The following is a 21,296-nucleotide window of genomic DNA, read 5'->3' as shown; positions in this document are numbered from 1 at the left end:
TGGGAGCCAGTGTAGTTTTTCTCTTAGGGGTTTGGCGCTTTCATATTTCATTTTCCCGAATACGAGTCTGGCTGCTGTGTTTTGAGCAGTTTGAAGCGTTTAATGATTTGTTCTTTGCATCCGGCATAAATGGCATTGCAGTAATCTAGATGGCTTAGCACCATCGATTGTACCAGGCTGCGGAATATTTCCCTTGGGAAGAAAGGTTTGATCCTTTTAAGTTTCCACATTTGAGTGGAACATTTTCTTTGCAGTGTTTTTCGCATGGTCTTCAAGTGTGAGATTTCGGTCAGTTGGGACTCCCAGAATTTTCAGTCTGTCTGAGACCGGAAGGGTGTAGTCTGGGGTGTTCATGGTGCTGGGTTTGTTTGTGTTATATTGTGAGGACAGAATGAGACATGGAGGCATATTTTCAAAGCACTTTGGGAGGCTAAGTTCCATAGGTTTCTATGGAACTTTGGGAGGCTAAGTGCTTTGAAAATGAGCTTGATTGTGTCTTTTCTGCGTTTAGCTTTAGTTGGAATGCATCCGCCCATGAATTCATTATTTGGAGGCTGTGTTTGATTTCATTTGTGATTTCGGTTAGATCGTGTTTGAACGGGATGTATATCGTGACATCGTCTGCATAGATGTACGGGCATAGATGTAGAGCTAAAAGGCCAGTTTTTTCAATAGAGGAGGGTGAATAGTGGAGTACCACAGGGATCTGTACTGCAACCAGTGCTTTTTAACATATTTATAAATATATGGAAACAGGAACAACAAGTGAAATGATCAAATTTGCAGATGACACAAAATTATTCAAAGTTGTTAGATCACACGCAGATGAGTACTGCAAGAGGGCCTTGTGATGCTGGAGGACTGGGCATCCAAATGACAGATGAAATTTAATGTGGATAAATGCAAAGTGACACACGTAGGTCAGAATAATCCTAATTATAGATACAGTGCTAGGTTCCACATAGAGTCGCTGCCCAGGAAAAGGATGTAGGTATCATTGTGGACAAAAAGTTGAAATCTTCTGCTTAGTGTTTTACAGCAGCCAACAAGCAAACAGAATGTTAGGAATGTATTAGGAAAGAGAGAGAGAATAAAATATCATAATCCATGTAAAGCTCCATGGTGCAACTGCACCTTGAATATTGTGTGTAATTTTAGTCACCGCATCTCAAATAAGATATAGTGGAATTGAAAAAAGATACACAGGAGAACAATCAAAATGATAAAGGGAATGAAACAACTCTCTTGAGAAAAAACTAAATAAATTCGGGCTCCTCAGTTTGGAGAAAAGATGGCTGAGAGGAGGTATAAGTCTGTAAATCCTGTGGAATGAGTCAGTGTGATTGTTTACTCTTTTTCAAAAAGCACAAAGACTAGTGGACATGAAGTTACAAAGTAGTATGTATGTTTAAAACAAATAGGAGAAAATCCTTTTTCACTCGGTGGCTTTCCCCAGAACAACCTTAACAGGTTAGGGCTTTTCAGCTTGGAAAAGAGATGGATGAGGGGAGATATTGAGGTCTACAAAATCCTGAGTGATGTAGAACGAGTAGAAGTAAATCATTTTTTTTTTTTTTTTTTTACTCATTCCAAAAGTACAAAGACTAGGGGACACTTGAGGAAGTTACATGGAAATACCTTTAAAACAGGAGGAAATATTTTTTCACTCAACGAATAGTTACGCTCTGGAACTTTTTGCCGGAGGATGTGGTAACAGCAGTTAGTGTATCTTGGTTTAGACAAATTCCTGGAGGAAAAGTCCATAGTCTGCTATTGAGACAGAAATGGGAAGCAACTCCTTGCCCTGGGATTTGTAGTATGGAGTGTTGCCACGATTTGGGTTTCTACCTGGTTGTGACCTGACTTGGCCACTGTTTGGAAAACAGGATAGTGGGCTAGATGGACCATTGGTCTGACCCAGTATGCCTACTACTTATCATTCTAAAGCACTACTAGACGTACGCAGTGCTGTACACTTGAACATGAAACTCTTATGTTCTTATGTAACAACAGTTTATGGCCTTTCCCTCCAGGAATTTGTGCAAACCTTTTACACTAACTGCTTTTACTTCAGTCAGATGATGAAGTAAAAGCAGTTAGTGTAAATGGGTTTGTAAAAGGTTTGTACAAATTCCTGGGGGGAAAGGCCATAAACTGTTAAGATTGTTCTGGAGAAAGCCACTGCTTATCCTGGGAGTAAGGTGCATGGAAACCTTTTTGGATCCTGCCAGGTACTTGTGACCTGGATAAGCTACTAGGTGTGATGGATCTTTGGTTTGAACCAGTATGGCAATTCTTATGTTCTTATGTAACTATGTTTTTGCAACATGAGAATTCAAGTAGTAATTTCAGAAGCCCACACAAAAGCTATGGACAGTGGTCCTTAAAAAATATTATGACAGAAGAAGAATACTAACTGAAGATTCTACTTCTAATATAATAATTTGCTATGTGAACGTTCTAAAGTGTCTCACTGGTATCGTAACCACTTGCTGACGTCACTGACCAGCAGTAGATCCCTGCTTGCCTGACGTCAGCAGGGGGTTACGATCCCAGTGAGAGACGCGCGTTGAAGAACAGCAGGAGTGGGCAGAGACGTCCCTACGTGCACGTCGCCCCCCCCCCCCCTCTTACCGGGGTCCCGGCGGCAGAAGTGAAGAGCCTCGCGAGTCTGCTGCCTTCCCTACTCTTCGCTCTCAGCTCTGACTCTGGTCCCGCCCTTGCGGAAACAGGAAATGAGGGCGGGACCAGAGTCAGAGCTGAGAGCGAAGAGAAGGGAAGGCAAAAGACTCGCGAGGCTCTTCACTGCTGCCGCCGGGACCTTGGTAAGAGGGGGGGAGGGGAGGATAGCAGAGGGGGGTTAGCGATTTTGGAGGGGGCGATGTGCACGTAGGGGGATGGGCGGGGCCAGTGTCGGGGAGGGGTTGGCCGCGGGTGGAGGCATCGCAAGGACGTGTCTATGAGACAGAGAGGAGGGGAGGACTGGAACTCGGGGGAGGGATAGAGGGAGGGAGGGAGGGCCTGGAAATCGGAAGGGAAGAAAGGGGGCCGTGGGACTTGGAGGGGACAGAGGGAGAGAGCGAGGGAGGGAGGGAGGGAGAGAGGGATAACCTTGCTAGCGCCCGTTTCATTTCATACCGAAACAGGCCTTTTTTACTAGTATTCAAATATACTCCTTTCAGTATTCAAAACAGGAAGAATTATCATGAATTCAGGCAACCAGGCCTTTTTATACTGTTTGCTATTTGCATGAATGCTTCCAATTTACCCTGAGATTTTGGGACTTCATTAAAACATTCCTAAATGGAGCTGCTTGTGCATTTTACTGCCATGGTAGGATTTTGCCTTCTATTAGATTCCCCAAATCAGTGGAGAGTACATTCAGAATCAGAAACTTATCAGGACTACAGGAATATGTCACTTTGTTTCACCCACCCTGTCTCTTGTATTTATATTCAGACTGTTCATCCTCCTTAGCCAGATTTACTTAATTCTCCCACTCTGTCATTGACCTTCTTTGTCTTTGCATATTTAGAGAGAGGAAGGTAGGGGTTTGATTGTGCATGCTCACATATATATAGCACCTACAAGGGCTGATCTTGTCTGTTAGGGTCATTGCTATATCTTCTTATAATAAAAAGTTTCATTAAATACAATGAAAATATATTAATAATATTTGTGATGATATCTTTGAAATAAGTGTTTTTTTTTTTGGGGGGGGGGGGGGGTTACAAATAATTCTGTTAGGGGGTCTTTTACTAAGGTGTAATAGCATTTTTAGCTTGCGCTAAATGCTGAGATGCCCATTATATTTCTATGGGCGTCTCAGTGTTTAGCAGCAGCTGATTTTAGTGTTTTGTGTAAAACAATTTTTATTGGTGACAGAAGAAACAAAGAATGGTACAATCCAGTAGGACCACATCAGATACAATCTTTTTTTGATAACTAGCTATTGCAGATTTCAAACCAACACAATCACCATTTTAGCGTGAGCTAAAAATGCTAGCGCACTTTAGTAAAACACCCCCTTAATTTGCTAAGAGTTCCGTCTTTTACACCAACCAGTTAACATACATGTTTTCATAACCTGTAATATCACACTGCACATCTTACAGCTCACATTATTTTTGTTTTCATTTCCTATCCACTATTTTCAGTTCTGTTGAGCCCCCCCCCCCCCCCCCCCCATGCACACTACCACCTCTCCTTCCCCCCATTACTACCATACTAGCAAAGGACTTCACAGCTAGAATGTTTACCAACAGATTTTGCAATCTGGCTGTCATCACTGATATACTCTCCCTTCTCAGCAGATCATGCATCCGATTTCACCACATTGTTAGACTGGGAAGTGTCTGTGCTACCCACTGTATCAAGGGGAGATCTCTTGGCAGTCAGACATGTTTTCCTGACAGTTCAGCTGCATTGACACCCAGTGAAATGCAAAATATTTTATGACAATTTTAAAATCAGATTATTTAATTATCAGATTTTTGTCATCCTATGTTTTTGGTCTTTAGGTAAACTTATTTAGTCTCAAAAGAAGCTTTTTTTTTTCCCTAGACATCTAAACATTAAGAGAGCAGTACCAGAAATTATAGATCATTGCTGTAATTTTCCTTCTGGTGGTATAAGTGAGAACAAATATAACAAAATTCCAGTTTATGTTCTTACTGTAGCCAGCAGCCAGAGAACATATCTATTTACACTAGCCGTTAAGCCCGTTAAAACGGGCAAGATTTGTGTTTTGCAAAATGTAATAATTCTCACCTCCATCCATCCATGTCCAGCAACCCTCCTCTCTCCCCTGCCCTCCCCTCCCCCGATCCATGTCCAGCAACCCTGCTCTCTTCCTTGCCCTCCCCCCATGTCCAGCAGCCCTCCTCTCTCCCCTGCCCTCCCCCCATGTCCAGCAACCCTGCTCTCTCCCCTGCCCTCCCCCCCATGTCCAGCAGCCCTCCTCTCTCCCATGCCCTTCCCCCATATCCAGCAACCTTCCTCTTTCCCTTGGCTTCCCCTCCCTCCGTCCAGCAACCCTCCTCTCTGCCCTGCTCTCTTCCCATGTCCAGCAACTTTCCTCTCTCCCCCCTGCCCTCCCCCCCATGTCCAGCCTCTCACCTTCCACACGGAGGTGAGAGGCGCTCTCATGTCAGTGCAGGGGGCCCGGCATGGAGGGGGAAGGGAGCAGCGACATCGGGGATGGAGGGGTGGAGGTTGGTGCGCCGACGATGTTGCTGCGGCTCCAGCGGTAGCGGCCGTTTTCCTCTCTGTTCCGCCCTCTGACATCATCACGTCTTGACGCGAGGGCGGGGCAGAGAGGGAAATCTCTACTGTTCATTTGCGGGTGAGTCGGTCACTTGTCATTTATATAGTTATATACAGTGGGGGAAATAAGTATTTGATCCCTTGCTGATTTTGTAAGTTTGCCCACTGACAAAGACATGAGCAGCCCATAATTGAAGGGTAGGTTATTGGTAACAGTGAGAGATAGCACATCACAAATTAAATCCGGAAAATCACATTGTGGAAAGTATATGAATTTATTTGCATTCTGCAGAGGGAAATAAGTATTTGATCCCCCACCAACCAGTAAGAGATCTGGCCCCTACAGACCAGGTAGATGCTCCAAATCAACTCGTTACCTGCATGACAGACAGCTGTCCGCAATGGTCACCTGTATGAAAGACACCTGTCCACAGACTCAGTGAATCAGTCAGACTCTAACCTCTACAAAATGGCCAAGAGCAAGGAGCTGTCTAAGGATGTCAGGGACAAGATCATACACCTGCACAAGGCTGGAATGGGCTACAAAACCATCAGTAAGACGCTGGGCGAGAAGGAGACAACTGTTGGTGCCATAGTAAGAAAATGGAAGAAGTACAAAATGACTGTCAATCGACAAAGATCTGGGGCTCCACGCAAAATCTCACCTCGTGGGGTATCCTTGATCATGAGGAAGGTTAGAAATCAGCCTACAACTACAAGGGGGGAACTTGTCAATGATCTCAAGGCAGCTGGGACCACTGTCACCACGAAAACCATTGGTAACACATTACGACATAACGGATTGCAATCCTGCAGTGCCCGCAAGGTCCCCCTGCTCCGGAAGGCACATGTGACGGCCCGTCTGAAGTTTGCCAGTGAACACCTGGATGATGCCGAGAGTGATTGGGAGAAGGTGCTGTGGTCAGATGAGACAAAAATTGAGCTCTTTGGCATGAACTCAACTCGCCGTGTTTGGAGGAAGAGAAATGCTGCCTATGACCCAAAGAACACCGTCCCCACTGTCAAGCATGGAGGTGGAAATGTTATGTTTTGGGGGTGTTTCTCTGCTAAGGGCACAGGACTACTTCACCGCATCAATGGGAGAATGGATGGGGCCATGTACCGTACAATTCTGAGTGACAACCTCCTTCCCTCCGCCAGGGCCTTAAAAATGGGTCGTGGCTGGGTCTTCCAGCACGACAATGACCCAAAACATACAGCCAAGGCAACAAAGGAGTGGCTCAGGAAGAAGCACATTAGGGTCATGGAGTGGCCTAGCCAGTCACCAGACCTTAATCCCATTGAAAACTTATGGAGGGAGCTGAAGCTGCGAGTTGCCAAGCGACAGCCCAGAACTCTTAATGATTTAGAGATGATCTGCAAAGAGGAGTGGACCAAAATTCCTCCTGACATGTGTGCAAACCTCATCATCAACTACAGAAGACGTCTGACCGCTGTGCTTGCCAACAAGGGTTTTGCCACCAAGTATTAGGTCTTGTTTGCCAGAGGGATCAAATACTTATTTCCCTCTGCAGAATGCAAATAAATTCATATACTTTCCACAATGTGATTTTCCGGATTTAATTTGTGATGTGCTATCTCTCACTGTTACCAATAACCTACCCTTCAATTATGTGAACTGAACTTGAATTGTACATGCCTGCAGGTCACATTTTCCCAGACCACTAAACTAAGCTATGCACTTGATACCTGCTTGGCATTCTTCACATGTAAGAAAAATGTTGACCTTGGTGCAGTGTAAAACATTGGAACTATAGAACTATGAAGTTTATTAACGCTAAAATAAAAGGTTAACATAATTTCTTAAAGATATAATACTGATATGTACATAGTAAAAATATAGTAAGAATAAATGCAGCATGACAGGGTTACAGTTGCCATTTAGGTCCAAGAAGTAAGTGGCTCCTGTTTTGAAAACTTTTAAGGTGTAACATGAACTATCTTCGCAGCAGGAAAAAGACTTTCAATTAGCGTCATTATAGGCTTAGAGGAATTCAGGTTGTGTGCTATATGAAACACATATTAAGTAAACAATGTCAGTTTGCCCCCAAATATTCAGCCCACAGCAGTCAGTGATTTTAAAGCTGATTTGAATTTCTGTTTTGCCAGCCCAAAATTTGGATTCGCTCATCTTTTGGTTTAAACCAACCCTCCCAACAAAAAGTACAACCACTCTCTATTCTCTGCCCCTCCCCCCCAAAAAAGCTGCTGCCCTCCTACCACCCGTAGGTCCTCTCCAGGCCTATCTTAGAAGCCCTGGTGGCCTCCAGGGCGGGAGCATCCCCGGTTGCTCCTGCTGATGCTGGTTCCATTGTCTAAATGGCTGCTGTGACCTCCTAAGTGGTGGCTTTTTTTTTGGGGGGGGGGGGGGCTGCAGCTCACTTTTGGTTGAAGGGATGTGCTGCCTGGTTTTGATTTCAGACAAAACTGTGCAGTGAATTTTGGCTGCTGGTTCATTTTCAGTTGAAAACAAACCCCTCAGTTTTGGTCACCCTCTATCGCTGACAACCGTGGGCTGAATTAGACCCAGAAATTCAGACCTAGTGTGAGCACCAGCATTGAAAAGCTGTGTTATGTTATGCTCACGGCAGTTATTAAGGTGCTAGCTGATATTCAGACTGATGCCCATATAGCTGTGTGTAAAGTTAAGACAACCTTTTTGCTGTCCTGTCTAAATCTGGGTAGTTATCCAGTTAGTGACTGAAAATCACTGCTGACTGGGTAAGTTCTTGCTCTGCTCTGGCAGTAACAGCTGATATTAAATACTGTCTGATAATTGCTGAATATTAGCCAAAGGCAGCTTAACTAACTGGGCAGAAGCCTCTCCTGCCCAGTTAAATCATTTTGAATATCTACTTTTTTTTTTTTTTAATCTAGAGCTTGATTCCAAACAAACATAAGGCGTGTTTATTCTATCATTTGTATTTCACCATATGCTCAGTGTATCTGTCTTCATTAAAACCATCTGCTGCTGCAACTCAGTTGCACAAAATACTTTTTTTTTTTTTTTGAAAGAACAAACATGAAACATGTTTTACCCTTCATATTTTTCCTTCAATTGATATGGCTTTTGTTCAGCATTTTTTTTGTAAATATCTTATTTTCAAAACAGAAAATTAATTGATAAATGGCAAGTTATGTGAAGTAATATCAGAACATAATAGTAATCCAACATTTTGTATAATCTGCTGCATTTTGCCATATTATGTTTTTGTCTTTAGCCAATCAAAAACCCTCCTTCTGGAAAGAAGTATGTTAGATGTCCTTGTAATTGTCTTCTTATCTGTAAGGACACATCACGGCGAATAGGATGTCCTAGGCCTAACTGGTAGGTGCTAAATTTGCCTTATTTTTTTATTTTTATTTTATTTGTTGCATTTGTATCCCACATTTTCCCACCTCTTTGCAGGCTCAATGTGGCTTACAATACATCATGAATAGTGGAAATGAGAAGAGACTATTGGTATTACAGAAGGATTTTTGGTTATTTGATAATGATAAGCATTATAGTGAAATAACAAGAAAACAATATAAGATAGTTCTGGGTACATATGGGGATTTCATATGCATTGATCTTTGTGATATGTCTTGTTGAAGAAATGAGTCTTCAGTAGTTTGTGGAAGCTGGTTAGTTCATAGATCGTTTTTAGGTTGCGCGGCAGCGCGTTCCAGAATTGAGTGCTCATATAGGAAAAGGTTGATGCGTGCGTTAGTTTATATTTTAGACCTTTACAGTTGGGGAAATGAAGATTAAGGAACGTGCGAGATGATTTTTTAGCATTCCTGGGTGGTAGGTCTATCAGGTTTGACATGTAGGCTGGGGCATCGCCATGGATGATTTTGTGAACTAGGGTGCATACCTTGAATGCGATGCGTTCTTTGAGTGGGAGTCAGTGTAGCTTCTCTCGTAGGGGTTTAGCACTTTCATATTTTGATTTCCCGAATATGAGTCTAGCTGCAGTGTTCTGGGCTGTCTGGAGTTTTTTGAGTATTTGCTCTTTGCAGCCAGCGTAAAGTGCATTACAGTAATCTAGATGACTGAGTACCAATGATTGAACCAAATTACGGAAGACGGTCCTTGGGAAGAATGGTCTTATTCGCTTTAATTTCCACATTGAGTAGAACATCTTTTTGGTAGTGTTTTTCGCGTGATTTTCTAGTGTTAGGTGCCGATCAATAGTAACTCCAATAATTTTTAGGGTGTACGAGATTGGTAGGTTCAGTTTTGGTGTGTTGATGGTGGTAAATTTGTTCGAGTTGTGTTGAGAAGTGCGTATTAGGCATTGGGTTATTTCTGCATTAAGTTTCAGCTGAAATGCATCTGCCCATGAATGCATGATCTGTAGACTTTGGTTGATGTCATTTGAAATTTCCTTTGTCTTGTTTAAATGGGATGTAGATCGTTACGTCATCAGCGTATATGTATGGGTTGAGGTTTTTGTTTGATAGTAGTTTGGCCAAGGGTATCATCATTAGGTTGAATAAGGTTGGTGAAAGGGGGGATCCCTGTGGAACTCCGCATTCAGGTGTCCATGTGGCTGATGTAATTGAATTTGATGTCACTTGATATGAGCGTGTGGTTAGGAATCCCTTGAACCAATTGAGAAAGTTACCTCCAATTCCGAAGTACTCCAGGATATGTAATAGTATTCCATGATCGACCATGTCGAAGGCGCTGGACATGTCGAATTGTAGAAGTAATATGTTCTTGCCAGTTGCAATCAATTGTTTGAATTTTGTTATAAGAGTTACTAGTACTGTTTCGGTGCTGTGGTTAGACCAAAATCCTGAGTGGGAGTTGTGTAGTATTGAGAATTTGTTTAAGTAGTTTGTGAGTTGTTTGGCCACTTTTAATATTTTGACTTTTCATTTGTGTTCATTGAACTTAAAGGGTGAAAGTAAAATTTGTTGAACATAAACTATTTTAATTAAGCATAGTAGCATGGCAGATGAGAAACGGGTAAAGAACAATTGACTAATAAAGTCAGCCCAGTTACTGTGGTCCAGATCACTAAGGGGGGATGGGATTTGATATACCGCCTTTCTGTGGTTACAGTCAAAGTGCTTTATATATTCTCTGAGGACAAGCAGGCTTATCTATTCTACAAGTGGGTGATGCCGACCTGTGTTGCCTGATCCAAAGTAGAGCTTTGTGGAGCCCAAGACACACTCCACCACACATGCGCACGTACCTTCCCACCCACTGCTTGAACGTGGTCGTGGTCTCCTCAGTTATTTTTCTACCGTGGTGAGGGAGAGGGTGTGTTTTTCTACCGTCTCCTCATGCCGCTCAGTCCTAAAGAACTTTTTTTTTTTTTTTTTTTGTGCCTTTCAGCAATTTTTTTTTTTTCATCCAGAATTGTGTTCCCAGTTGTGGAACTCCCTCTTTGTCTTTCCCTTATATTTTTAGTTTATTTTGCCCAGCTTTAAGTTTCTTTTCTTTTTTGTTGTCTGGCCACTCTTAGGCCTTGGCTTTGGCCAGGAATTTTTCCCGTTTTTTGCCTTGCCTTGCCCCTTTTTCAGGCACCATTGCTTCATTTAATTTAGCCAAGGAACTTTTTTCCTTCTATGACCATGAAGGTTCCCAGTGGCTTTAAGTGCTTTACCCAGTGTAGTCGGATGATCTTTGGGAAGGACAACCCATTCTTGGTGTCTGTAGTGTCTTGGGCCAGAACATAGCCCCACTAACTATGTTCTCTGTCTTCGCATGAAGAAGAGGACCCATATTTCCAGAGAGGCTCATCGAGAGAAGAGTTGTGGAGCCAAGTCCGGTTCCTCAACATCGGCATCAAGGTCGGAGGCGTCGGCATTGACATTGAGCCTCACGCCAGCATTGGGAGCGTCAATAAGCATGGCTGCTGCTAGACCCTTAGACACTGGGAGCAGTGAAGCATCAAGTGGGTCTCCACCTGTCTCGAGGCCTCCTGCTGTGCAGTGCCCCTAGGACTGTCCTTAGTCAGACCCAAGCCCAAGGCGACGTGTGGATTTGACATTGTCCATGTTGGCACCAAGGAGATTTGTCATTGGTTGCCCTCGACACATGGTGCTGGGAACTCCAGGGTGTCAAAAGATTTGGCACCTGAGAAGTATCGGCGCCAGGAGGCCCACTCCCCCCCTCCATACAGGAGATGCCGATTCTCTGCGCCTGAGCCGGCAACCCAGCCTTTCCCGGTGTTGGCCCTCGATGAGTGTATCCGGGCCTTGCTGTTGGATGACCTCATGCTTGTGCCAACCTTGCCTACCTTTGTGGCTCTGCTTGCCCTCAGCCTGTGGTGTGGCGGAGGAAGCTGTTCTCAAGGACATGGTTCCTCTGCGTCGAGTTAGGTTCAGTTTCACCACTCCCAGGAGGTATTGTCTGATGCTGAAGAGGAGCACTCATGAGATTCAGAGGAATATCAAAGGTACTTTTTCCTCTGAGTCCCGTGGAATTCCCTCTGAACACTCCACTTGCCTTTCTTTCATTTCCTTCCCTTTCCTTTGAAAGAGAAGAGAAAGGGAAATGGGACCTGATACACCAACGTTTTGTGGTTTTTGCAACTACATTCAAAGCAGTTTGTACTTAGGGCAATGGAGGGTTAAGTGACTTGCCCAGAGTCACAAGGAGCTGCAGTGGGAATTGAACCCAGTTCCCCACGATCAAAGTCCGCTGCACTAACCACTAGGCTACCTCTCCACTCCAAGATGCTCGAGGTCCTGGACTATAGGTCTCCTCCTAGGGGAGGCTATGACTGGCCCTCTGTTGGTCCCAGTACTGCCCGACACCCAGTATTGGATCCACAGCCCACCTGGTTTTTATAGGCCACAGTTGCTTCACAATCCCATGGTGGTGAAATCCATTCTCAACAGACCAAGAGTTCTAGAGACTGTGCTTCAGCGCCCCCATACAGAGAAGCCAACACCTTGGACTCTTTTGGGAGGAAGATGTTCCAAGCCTCAGAGCTCATGTTCCTTCAGCATGTGCCCCCAACATTCCCAACCCCTACCACCCTCATCCCCCAAAGCCTGCCACCCAAGCAGGAGCGGCCCGACCATTAGGCCATCTGAGACAGGGGCCTCAGGCGGCACTCTTTAGGAGCGGCATCTCAGGGGGCGGTTTTGCGGCGTTTTAACTGGTCACGGTGACTTTCCAAACCCAGCAGCGATGCCCATACATTGCCCTGCCACCACTGGCACCCGCCTCTTCCCTTTACTGTCGCCGCCTGAAGTAACTTCCTTTTTCACTCAGGCAGCCACAGTAAAGGGAAGAGGTGGGTGCTAACTGTAGCAGGGCAGTGTATGGGATTCGCTGCCGGGTTTGGAAAGTCACCGTGACCAGGTAAAACGCCCGGGAGGGGGGGGGGGAGGGGCATGTAAGCTCCGTCTTAGGCAGCATCTTTCCTTGGGCTAGCCCTGCACCCAAGTTAGGATTCTCAACCAGCCCTGGATGTGTCGAACAAACAATCCTTTTCGTAATGCTGTAAGGCATTCCATTTCAACCAGTAGTGACACCTTCAAATGCCAATCCTGTACTGTAAGTCCAAACTGCTTCTTCCAATGAGCAGCAATAATACAATATGCAGCAGCCAATCCCAGACATTGAATTTTTTGCTACCATCAAGATCACTCTGAATTCCCCAAGCCCAATAAACAATGTTGAATAGAGAGATTTAAAAAATTCTACTACTACTACTACTTAACATTTCTAGAGCGCTACTAGGGTTACACAGCGCTGTACAAATTAATAACTAAGGACGGTCCCTGCTCAGAAGAGCTTACAATCTAAAGGACGAAATGTCAAGTTGGGGTAGTCTAGTTTTCCTGAATAGAGGTGTTGTGATTAGGTGCGGAAAGCGACATTGAAGAGGTGGGCTTTGAGCAATGATTTGAAGATGGGTAGGGAGGGGGCCTGGTGTATGGGCTCAGGGAGTTTGTTCCAAGCATGGGGTAAGGCGAGGCAGAAAGGGCGGAGCCTAGAGTTGGCGGTGGTGGAGAAGAGTACTGAAAGGAGGGATTTGTCTTGAGAGCGGAGGTTACGGGTAGGGACGTAAGGGGAGATGAGGGTAGAGAGGTAAGGAGGGGCTGCAGATCGAGTGCATTTGTGGGTTAGTAGGAGAAGCTTGAACTGTATGCGGTGTCTGATCGGAAGCCAGTGAAGTGACTTGAGGAGAGGGGTGATATGAGTGTATCGGTCAAGGTGGAAGATAAGACGTGCGGCAGAGTTCTGGATGGACTGAAGGGGGGATAGGTGGCTAAGTGGGAGGCCGGTGAGGAGTAGGTTGCAGTAGTCCAGGCGAGAGGTAATGAGAGAGTAGATGAGGGTTCGGGTGGTGTGCTCAGAGAGGAAGGGGCAAATTTTGCTAATGTTGTAAAGGAAGAAGCGACAGGTCTTGGCTATCTGCTGGATATGCGCAGAGAAGGAGAGGGAGGAGTCGAAGATGACACCGAGGTTGCGGGCAGATGAGACGGGGATGATGAGGGTGTTATCAACTGAGATAGAGAGTGAAGGGAGAGGAGACGTGGGTTTGGGTGGGAAAACAATAAGTTCAGTCTTGGCCATGTTCAGTTTGAGATGGCGGTTGGACATCCAGGCAGCAATGTCGGATAAGCAGGCCGATACTTTGGCCTGGGTTTCCGCAGTGATGTCTGGTGTGGAGAGATACAGCTGGGTGTCATCAGCATAAAAATGATAGTGGAAACCATGAGATGAGATCAGGGAGCCTAAGAAAGAGGTGTAGATTGAAAAAAGGAGGGGCCCAAGTACAGATCCCTGAGGAACTCCAACAGAGAGCGGGATAGGGGAGGAGGATGAACCATGAAAGTGTACTCTGAAGGTACGATGGAAGAGATAAGAGGAGAACCAGGAGAGGACAGAGCCCTGGAACCCAAAGGAGGACAGTGTGTCAAGAAGTAGGTTGTGATTGACAGTGTCAAAAGCGGCGGATAGGTCGAGGAGGATGAGGATGGAGTAGTGACCTTTGGATTTAGCGAGGAACAGGTCATTGCAGACTTTAGATAGTGCCGTTTCTGTCGAGTGTAGGGGGCGAAAGCCGGATTGAAGCGGATCGAGGATGGGATGAGAGGAGAGAAAATCAATGCAGCGGCTGTGAACGGCGCGTTCAAGTATCTTGGAGAGGAAGGGTAGGAGGGAAATGGGGCGGTAGTTGGAGGGACAGGTAGGGTCAAGAGATGGTTTTTTTGAGGAGTGGTGTGACCACTCAATACTTGTTTGCTCCCACCCCAGTTCCCCCCTCCCCCCCCCAAAAAAATCTGTAATGTCACACAGTCGCCATATAAGAAAAAAGGTATCCACCTCCTTCCTCTCGTATCTCCAACACCGATCAGATACCATACGATAAATGGAATGCAACTGAGGCGGAGTGAGATACCACAGAGTTAACACTTTATAAGCATTTTCTTGTACCAAAACACAAATGGAGGCTCGTGCCACTTTAAAAAAAAAAATCTGATCCCAGTCCTTTTCCCCAAAACAAATCCTCAAATCATGTTCCCTTTTGGACATAAAAGAAAATTTAGCATTAATAGATCTCTGAAAATATTGATAAAGGACTGAAAGGGGATGTGGAAGTCTCCTCGGAGCTAACCAGAAATTCTCAAAATGTTCACCTCCCACTGGATTAGATTGCAGCCAACCCTGAGTAGACAAGGAATAAAGTCCCCTACTAAAAGCCCTTTGAAGAAGAAAGCCATAAAATATGCTTCAAAGGGGTAAAAGGGCAAAAAGATTGCTCCACAAGAGTGGTATTTTTTTTATTATTATTTTAATTTTTATTATTATAATAATAATTATGAAACAAACAGCTTGCACAAAATACAATGCACAATAGACACACTTTCAACAATGCAAAAGCATACATTTTCGGTCAGTTTAGTTTGTTCCCCCCCCCCCCCCCTCAAACAGTATATTCACATCAACCAAACCTATTCATCTTCTATTAATCCTACTATTCATTTTGTATCAATAAGCTTTGCACAAACCAAACTCAATTCCCCCTCCCAGACAACCTCTTCTACACCTGGACCTGTCCCCTAGGTCTTTGGGACAAGTGCCCTCTCTCCCTATCCCTCCCCCCTCTTTTCCTTTTCCCCTGTCGTTCCGAGCCCCAATCAGTACTCCCAGTTCCCCAGCATCTTATATGCGTGCTAAACAATGTTGAAGTCTTATCCACTTCCCCTTACGCCGCAAATCCGTGAGGCGCTCCATATGTAAAAGCTGATCCAATTTGACCTTCCAGTCCCCCAGTGTCGGCGGGTCCCCTGCCTTCCAGCATCTTGCTATAAGGCATTTAGCTGCTGCCAACCCCCATCTCATCAATTAGCTTTTTTCCCCCAGGTGTCCCTCTCATTGTATAAGCCCAAAAGGCACCCCAGAGGGCTGCACACCAGAGAAGTATTCAACATAAGAACTAAAGCTTTCATCACTGCCTGCCAAAATGGGACAACCCTGGGACATGACCACCAGATATGCAAGAAGGACCCTCTCTGGGACCCACATCTCCAGCAGAGATCCGACATACCGGGATATATACGCTTCAATCTCTCGGGTGTATAATACCATCGAGTAAGAACTTTATATGCATTCTCCTGTATCAGTACACACACCGATGCCCTCTGGACCTCTCCACAAATCGTTTCCCATTCTTGGTCATTTAAAGCGATAATTTAAGTCCTCTTCCCACACCCTTTGGAAACTAAATGGTTGTGGATCCCATCCCCGCAAGTATTTATATATCACAGAAATGGGCTTGGGTACCTTTTTCAGCAGCCTCCACGGGTTTTCTAAGCTTTCCCTTTCTTGAGGGCTCCCTCCTCTCCACCCCAGTTTGCCCACAAAATGCCGGACTTGTAGATAGGAGAAAAGATCCTCCTCAGGTAAACCGTACATAGATCACAACACCTCAAAGTTCTTCATCCCATCCCCCTGTAGCACATCACGAAAATATGTCAACCCTGCCTGCTCCCACCTCCAAAACACAGCATTGGTCCTCCCCATCGCAAGGGTGCTAGAGAGGAGACCCTGTCCTTCTGTCCCCATTTCTTCCTCACCTCCCCCCACAACTCCAGAATGTGCCTCAAAAATGGGTTGTGGATCCCTACCAATGCCCTCCCAGTTCCCTCAGTGGTCTATAAATAAGTGTTCAATGGGCGGTCAAGGCTATACCCCTGCTCCATCTGACTAGCTGGCTTTAATCTCCCTCCCTCCCAATCTAATATCGCCCTTAATTGAGCAGCCACATAATACCATTCTAGCATGGGTACCGCCCTACCACCCTGCTCCGCTGCCCCCTATAACACCCGCCCAGCCAGGCGTGGTCTTCTGCCCCCCCCCCCCCCCCCAATGAACTGCTGTATGTTGCCCTGCAACTGTTTTAATGTCTGACTGGGAACTGCCACCGGCAAAGATTGGAATAAAAATAACAATCTGGGCAGGACATTCATCTTCACTACAGCAATACGCCCCCACCAGGACAAATACAATCTCTTCCATCTAGACAGCTCCACCCGGATATGATCCACTATTTTCCCATAGTTTAAGCTATATACTCTACCCAGTTCCCTAGGTATTTGGATCCCCAGGTATCGAATTTGACTCTGTGCCCATCTAAAGGCGAATTGTGCTTTCAAGCTTTGTTCTTCCACTTTGGTCAAGGTAATTCCTAACAATTCACTTTAATCCATGTTCACCCGTGAACCCGCATATCTCTCATAGTCCCTGAGGATCCTCAGCACCATCAGCAGTGTATGTTCAGGTTGTGTCACATAAAGTAGCACATCATCTGCAAATAAAACAATACAATGTTCCTGTCGGCCCACCTTAATACCCCTAATATCCGGGTGGTTTCATATCAGCTCTGCTAAGGGTTCTATATAAAGTGCAAACAAGAGAGGTGACAGTGGACATCCCTGTCTGGTACCCTTACCAATAGAGAAGAAAGAGGTATATCCTCCATTCATATAAAGCAGCCAGCCACTTCCCAAAATTGTCATCCAAACCCATATTAGTCATCACTGCCCTCAAGAATCCCCAATTAACCCGATCAAATGCTTTTTCAGCATCTATGGCCAACAAGGCCGTACTGGGTGTAAACCTTTGCGCCTCCCAGATCAGATGAAGAGTGCATCGGACGTTGTCCCCAACTTGCCTCCCCGGGATAAACCCAGATTGATCCACGTGGATCAATTTCTGTAACACCCTTGCCAATCTGTTAGCTAGAATTTTGGCCAAAATTTTTGCATCAACATTCAACAGTGATATTGGTCTATATGAGCTACAGACAGTTGGGTCCTTTCCCGGCTTAGGCAAAATCGTCACCCCTGCCTCCGACATAGACCTCGGGAGTTCATTGTACTCCATTGCCCACTCGTACCAAAAGATGCCCTAGCTCCCCCATGAAGCTTTTGTAAAGTCTTGCAGTATATCCATCCAACCTGGGAGCCTTACCGTTTGGAAGCTTCTTAATCACCCCTTGCACCTCCCCCAGTCTAATTGGTTCCCCCAACTGCCCTCGTTCTTCCTCACTCAGACTTTGTAAGTGGACCTGATCTAGATAATGCGCAACATCAACCTCCAGTTCCCCCTCCGGGGCCCCATAGAGCTCCTTATAATATTTCAAAAAACATTTTGCAATATCTGCATCTGCATAGTGTCACCCCCCTTTGTAATCTTTCATCTTTTGAATTAGAGTTTTAGTCCTTCGAGCCCGTAAACAACGGGCTAGCATGGCGCTTGATTTATTAGCAAATTCAAAATATTGTTGCCTTAACCTTGTTCTCATGAAATCCACCTCAGCCATCTGCAGCTGTTTTAGTGCTCCCCGTACTTTATTAATCTCCTCCCCCACCTGTGATGAGTGGTTCCTTTTATGCAATTGTTCTAAATAAATCAAACGTGTTCATAAGGTAAGTGACTGTTGCCCCTTTTCTTTCTCGCCCCCCATTTAATCAGTGTTCCCCTCACCACCAGTTTCAGTGCGTCCCACAACACCGTATCCGCCACCTCTCCATTATCATTAAAACTGCAAAATTCTTGTATGGTAGATTTAATTTCCTCCCGTATCTTGTCATCCCCCAGCAAGGAGTCATTTAATTTCCAGAAGCCCTGACGAAATGGTGTCAAATCCAAGTCGGGGCATGATCTGAAATTTGAATAGGTTCCATCTCAGCCTCGTCCACCATGTTCCAACTGTTGCGATTCATCCACAAGCCATCTGTTCGAGTGTAAGACTGTGCAGCATGTGAGTAGAAGGTATAGTTCCGCTGCACCCCGTGTAACAGCCTCTAACAGTCTACCACTTCCAGCTCTTTCAAGAAATGTAACAATGCCTTCCTCCCCGGGCCACTGTAGTACCCTCCCCCTGTGGAGTGGTCCAAGCAAGCATCTGGAGCGCTATTAAAGTCCCCAACCACCACCACTTGTCCGCTTATAAATCCCTGAATTTCTTCCAATACATCCTGAAAAAATTTCCTTTGTCCCCCATTCAGAGCATAAATGTTAATCAAAGTGATCTCCTTACCCTGCAACAGCCCTGTAAGGGCTAAACACCTGCCACTAGTGTCTCGAAACTCCCGTTGAATCGTGAACCCGTAATTCTGTCGTATCAATATAGCCACTCCCCCTTCTTCTTACCTCCATCTCCCTGGTGCACCACCACTTCCCGGAATGGCCTGCGACGCAACATATGAACATCCCTCACTTGTAAATGTGTTTCTTGTACAAACGTCACATCCCACTTCAACCTTGTCAATGCCTTGAGTACTCTACTTCGCTTCCCCTGATTATTGAGCCCGTTTACATTCCAAGTTCCCACCAACAATGATTCCCCCTTGTCCCCCCACCCCCTCCTCTATGCTCCTCCCAGAGGTCCCTCCCTGATCAGCCCCTCACCCCTCCACCCCATCCCTCCCCTTTCCTTGTGCTGATCTCAAATCTATTCGATCAGCCATCTCAGGAAGAATAACTACACCTCTCTGAAGGCTTAAACTAGTTCCACATACCATCCCACCCCTCCTCGTTTCCCAGTGACCCCCCCCCCCCCATTCACTCCTCAACCATTTCTTTCCCCATCCCCTAAACAGTTATGCCTCCATATCGTTCCCTTCAACCTCAGATTCATACTTGTCACTCTTTCAGACCCGCTTTACCAACCCTTCGTAGCCCTAATATCCATGGGGGTCAAATCTCCGCCAACCCCGCCATTCACACCTCAGACCCCTTCCCCTCCTCTCCCTTCAAAGTCAAGAAAATAGGACTTCTCCCCCAACAGTTTGTCATCTTATCTGTATATTGTTCTCTGCTCACAGTCCACCCTCCTCGGGGCGCTCAGGAGGCAAGTTTATCAAACTGCTTTCCGCAGTCCACCACCCGTTGCCAGGCCGAATTCGCTCTAGGCTCCATGTTGGCTCCCGACTGCTTTGCCTGTTCTGGTACGCCAATGCACCCCAAGGATCACAGTGCAGACCAGGCTTCTTCCGGAGTTTTCACCCTTTGGGATTTGCCTTCCAATATCAACCATACTGCAAATGGAAAAAAAACACCTGTAGCGGATCCCCTTTGACCTCATAAACACCGTGATCTCGCGGAACGATCTGTATTTTTGTATGGTCATCCATATCAGATCCTGGTAAACTCCAATCTTTTAATTTTTCCACAAAATCTCTTTTTTTCGCCGTGCTTTAAGAAGAATCTTCTCCTTAACAGGAAAGTCCAGAAAGCATACCACAATATCTCTCGGGGATGAATCTCGCTGTGGCCCAGCAACCCGATGTACACATTGAATGCGGAGGTCTGGTTGCTGGCTCTCCTCTTCTGGGTTTAATATATATAAACACAGCTCCCGTATCACCGCCTCACAGTTGCCAAAAATATCCAGTTCTGGTATTCCTTTAAATCACAAGTTATTACGTCTCAACCTATTTTCTATGTCCTCCAGCTGTTCCTTAAGTTGTTGCAATTCACCACTGTCCTTATTGACTGTTTTTTGGAGTTTCCCCATATCCGATTTTAATGTCGCCATCCCCTCCTCCACCTCACCAACTCGGGTCCCCAACTTGCGGATTTCTGTCCTGATATCCTTCAGGGCCTTTTGTACATCCGTCCGGACCCCTGTAGGTCTGCTTTTAAGTCCTGAAACCAGCCCACGACATCCAATTTAGTAATCTCACTGGTTTCCTCCATTTCTTCAACTCCATGTGCCTCCCCCGAGTCGGGGGAGGCCTCCGCTATCTTTGTCTCCTTCTGCTCAGGGCCTGTCGGATTCACCCTCAATTTCTCAGTCTGCACCGTCGAAAAACGGAATCACTCAAGGCTCTTCTTCAGCGGCATTATGTTAGGACTGCTTTCTGCCCCTCCAGACCCCAAAAAGCCAAACTTTTCTGTGGGATTAGCGTAATTCAGTAAAAGCCCCAGCGGAGATCCGCTCTCAAGCAGCCATCTCGGTCAGTGACGTCACTTCCCACAAGAGTGGTATTATCTCAGGTAAGGTAGGAGTGGATAAACATGTCCTGCTGCAGTATGTGCAGCCTGTGTCACTCCTTGTGTGTGTGAGTGAGACTAACAAGTTAGTTACTTCTTCCATTAAAGGCCTGGTTGAAGAGCCAAGCTTTCACCTGCTTCCTGAAGTAGAGGTAGTCTTGTGTTAAGTGGAGCCTTTCAGGGAGTGCATTCCATGTGGGGGCTACTCCGGAGAAGGCTCGCTTGCGGATATCACATGTCTTTTAGAGAGTGTGTGGTTAGTGATTAGTCCTTGAGAGGACCTTAGTGCCTTGGAGGTGTGTAGAGGATCATCCTATTCTTCAGGTACTCTGGACCATTTCCTTTAAGGGCCTTGAAGAGCAGACATAGAGTTTTAAATTTAGCCCTGTATTCTACTGGTAGTCAATAAAGTATTTGCAAAAATGGTGTGATGTGGTTACATCCTTGTAATCTTCTATTAGTCTTGCTGCAGCATTCTGTATTAATTGGAGCTGGTGCAGACCCTTTGTAGTCAGACCGTTCTAGAGTGCATTACAGTAAT

General features: G+C 45.5%; 1 protein-coding gene across 1 annotated transcript in view; it reads left to right on the top strand.

Annotated features, from left to right (window-relative positions):
* PIP4P2 (phosphatidylinositol-4,5-bisphosphate 4-phosphatase 2) overlaps positions 1-21,296 on the top strand; it is a 110,047-nt gene that overhangs the window by 45,994 nt on the left and 42,757 nt on the right. Inside the window, exon 3 of the mRNA XM_030216408.1 lies at positions 8,508-8,614. Coding sequence (XP_030072268.1) covers positions 8,508-8,614 — 107 coding nt within the window. The remainder of the gene's footprint in view (positions 1-8,507; positions 8,615-21,296) is intronic.

The sequence above is a fragment of the Microcaecilia unicolor genome, chromosome 1 (assembly GCF_901765095.1).
Source record: "Microcaecilia unicolor chromosome 1, aMicUni1.1, whole genome shotgun sequence".
In the NCBI taxonomy this organism is placed as follows: Eukaryota; Metazoa; Chordata; class Amphibia; order Gymnophiona; family Siphonopidae; genus Microcaecilia; species Microcaecilia unicolor.
The sequence above is the reverse complement of the archived record's forward strand: the minus strand, read 5'-3'. Positions and strand labels throughout refer to the sequence as shown.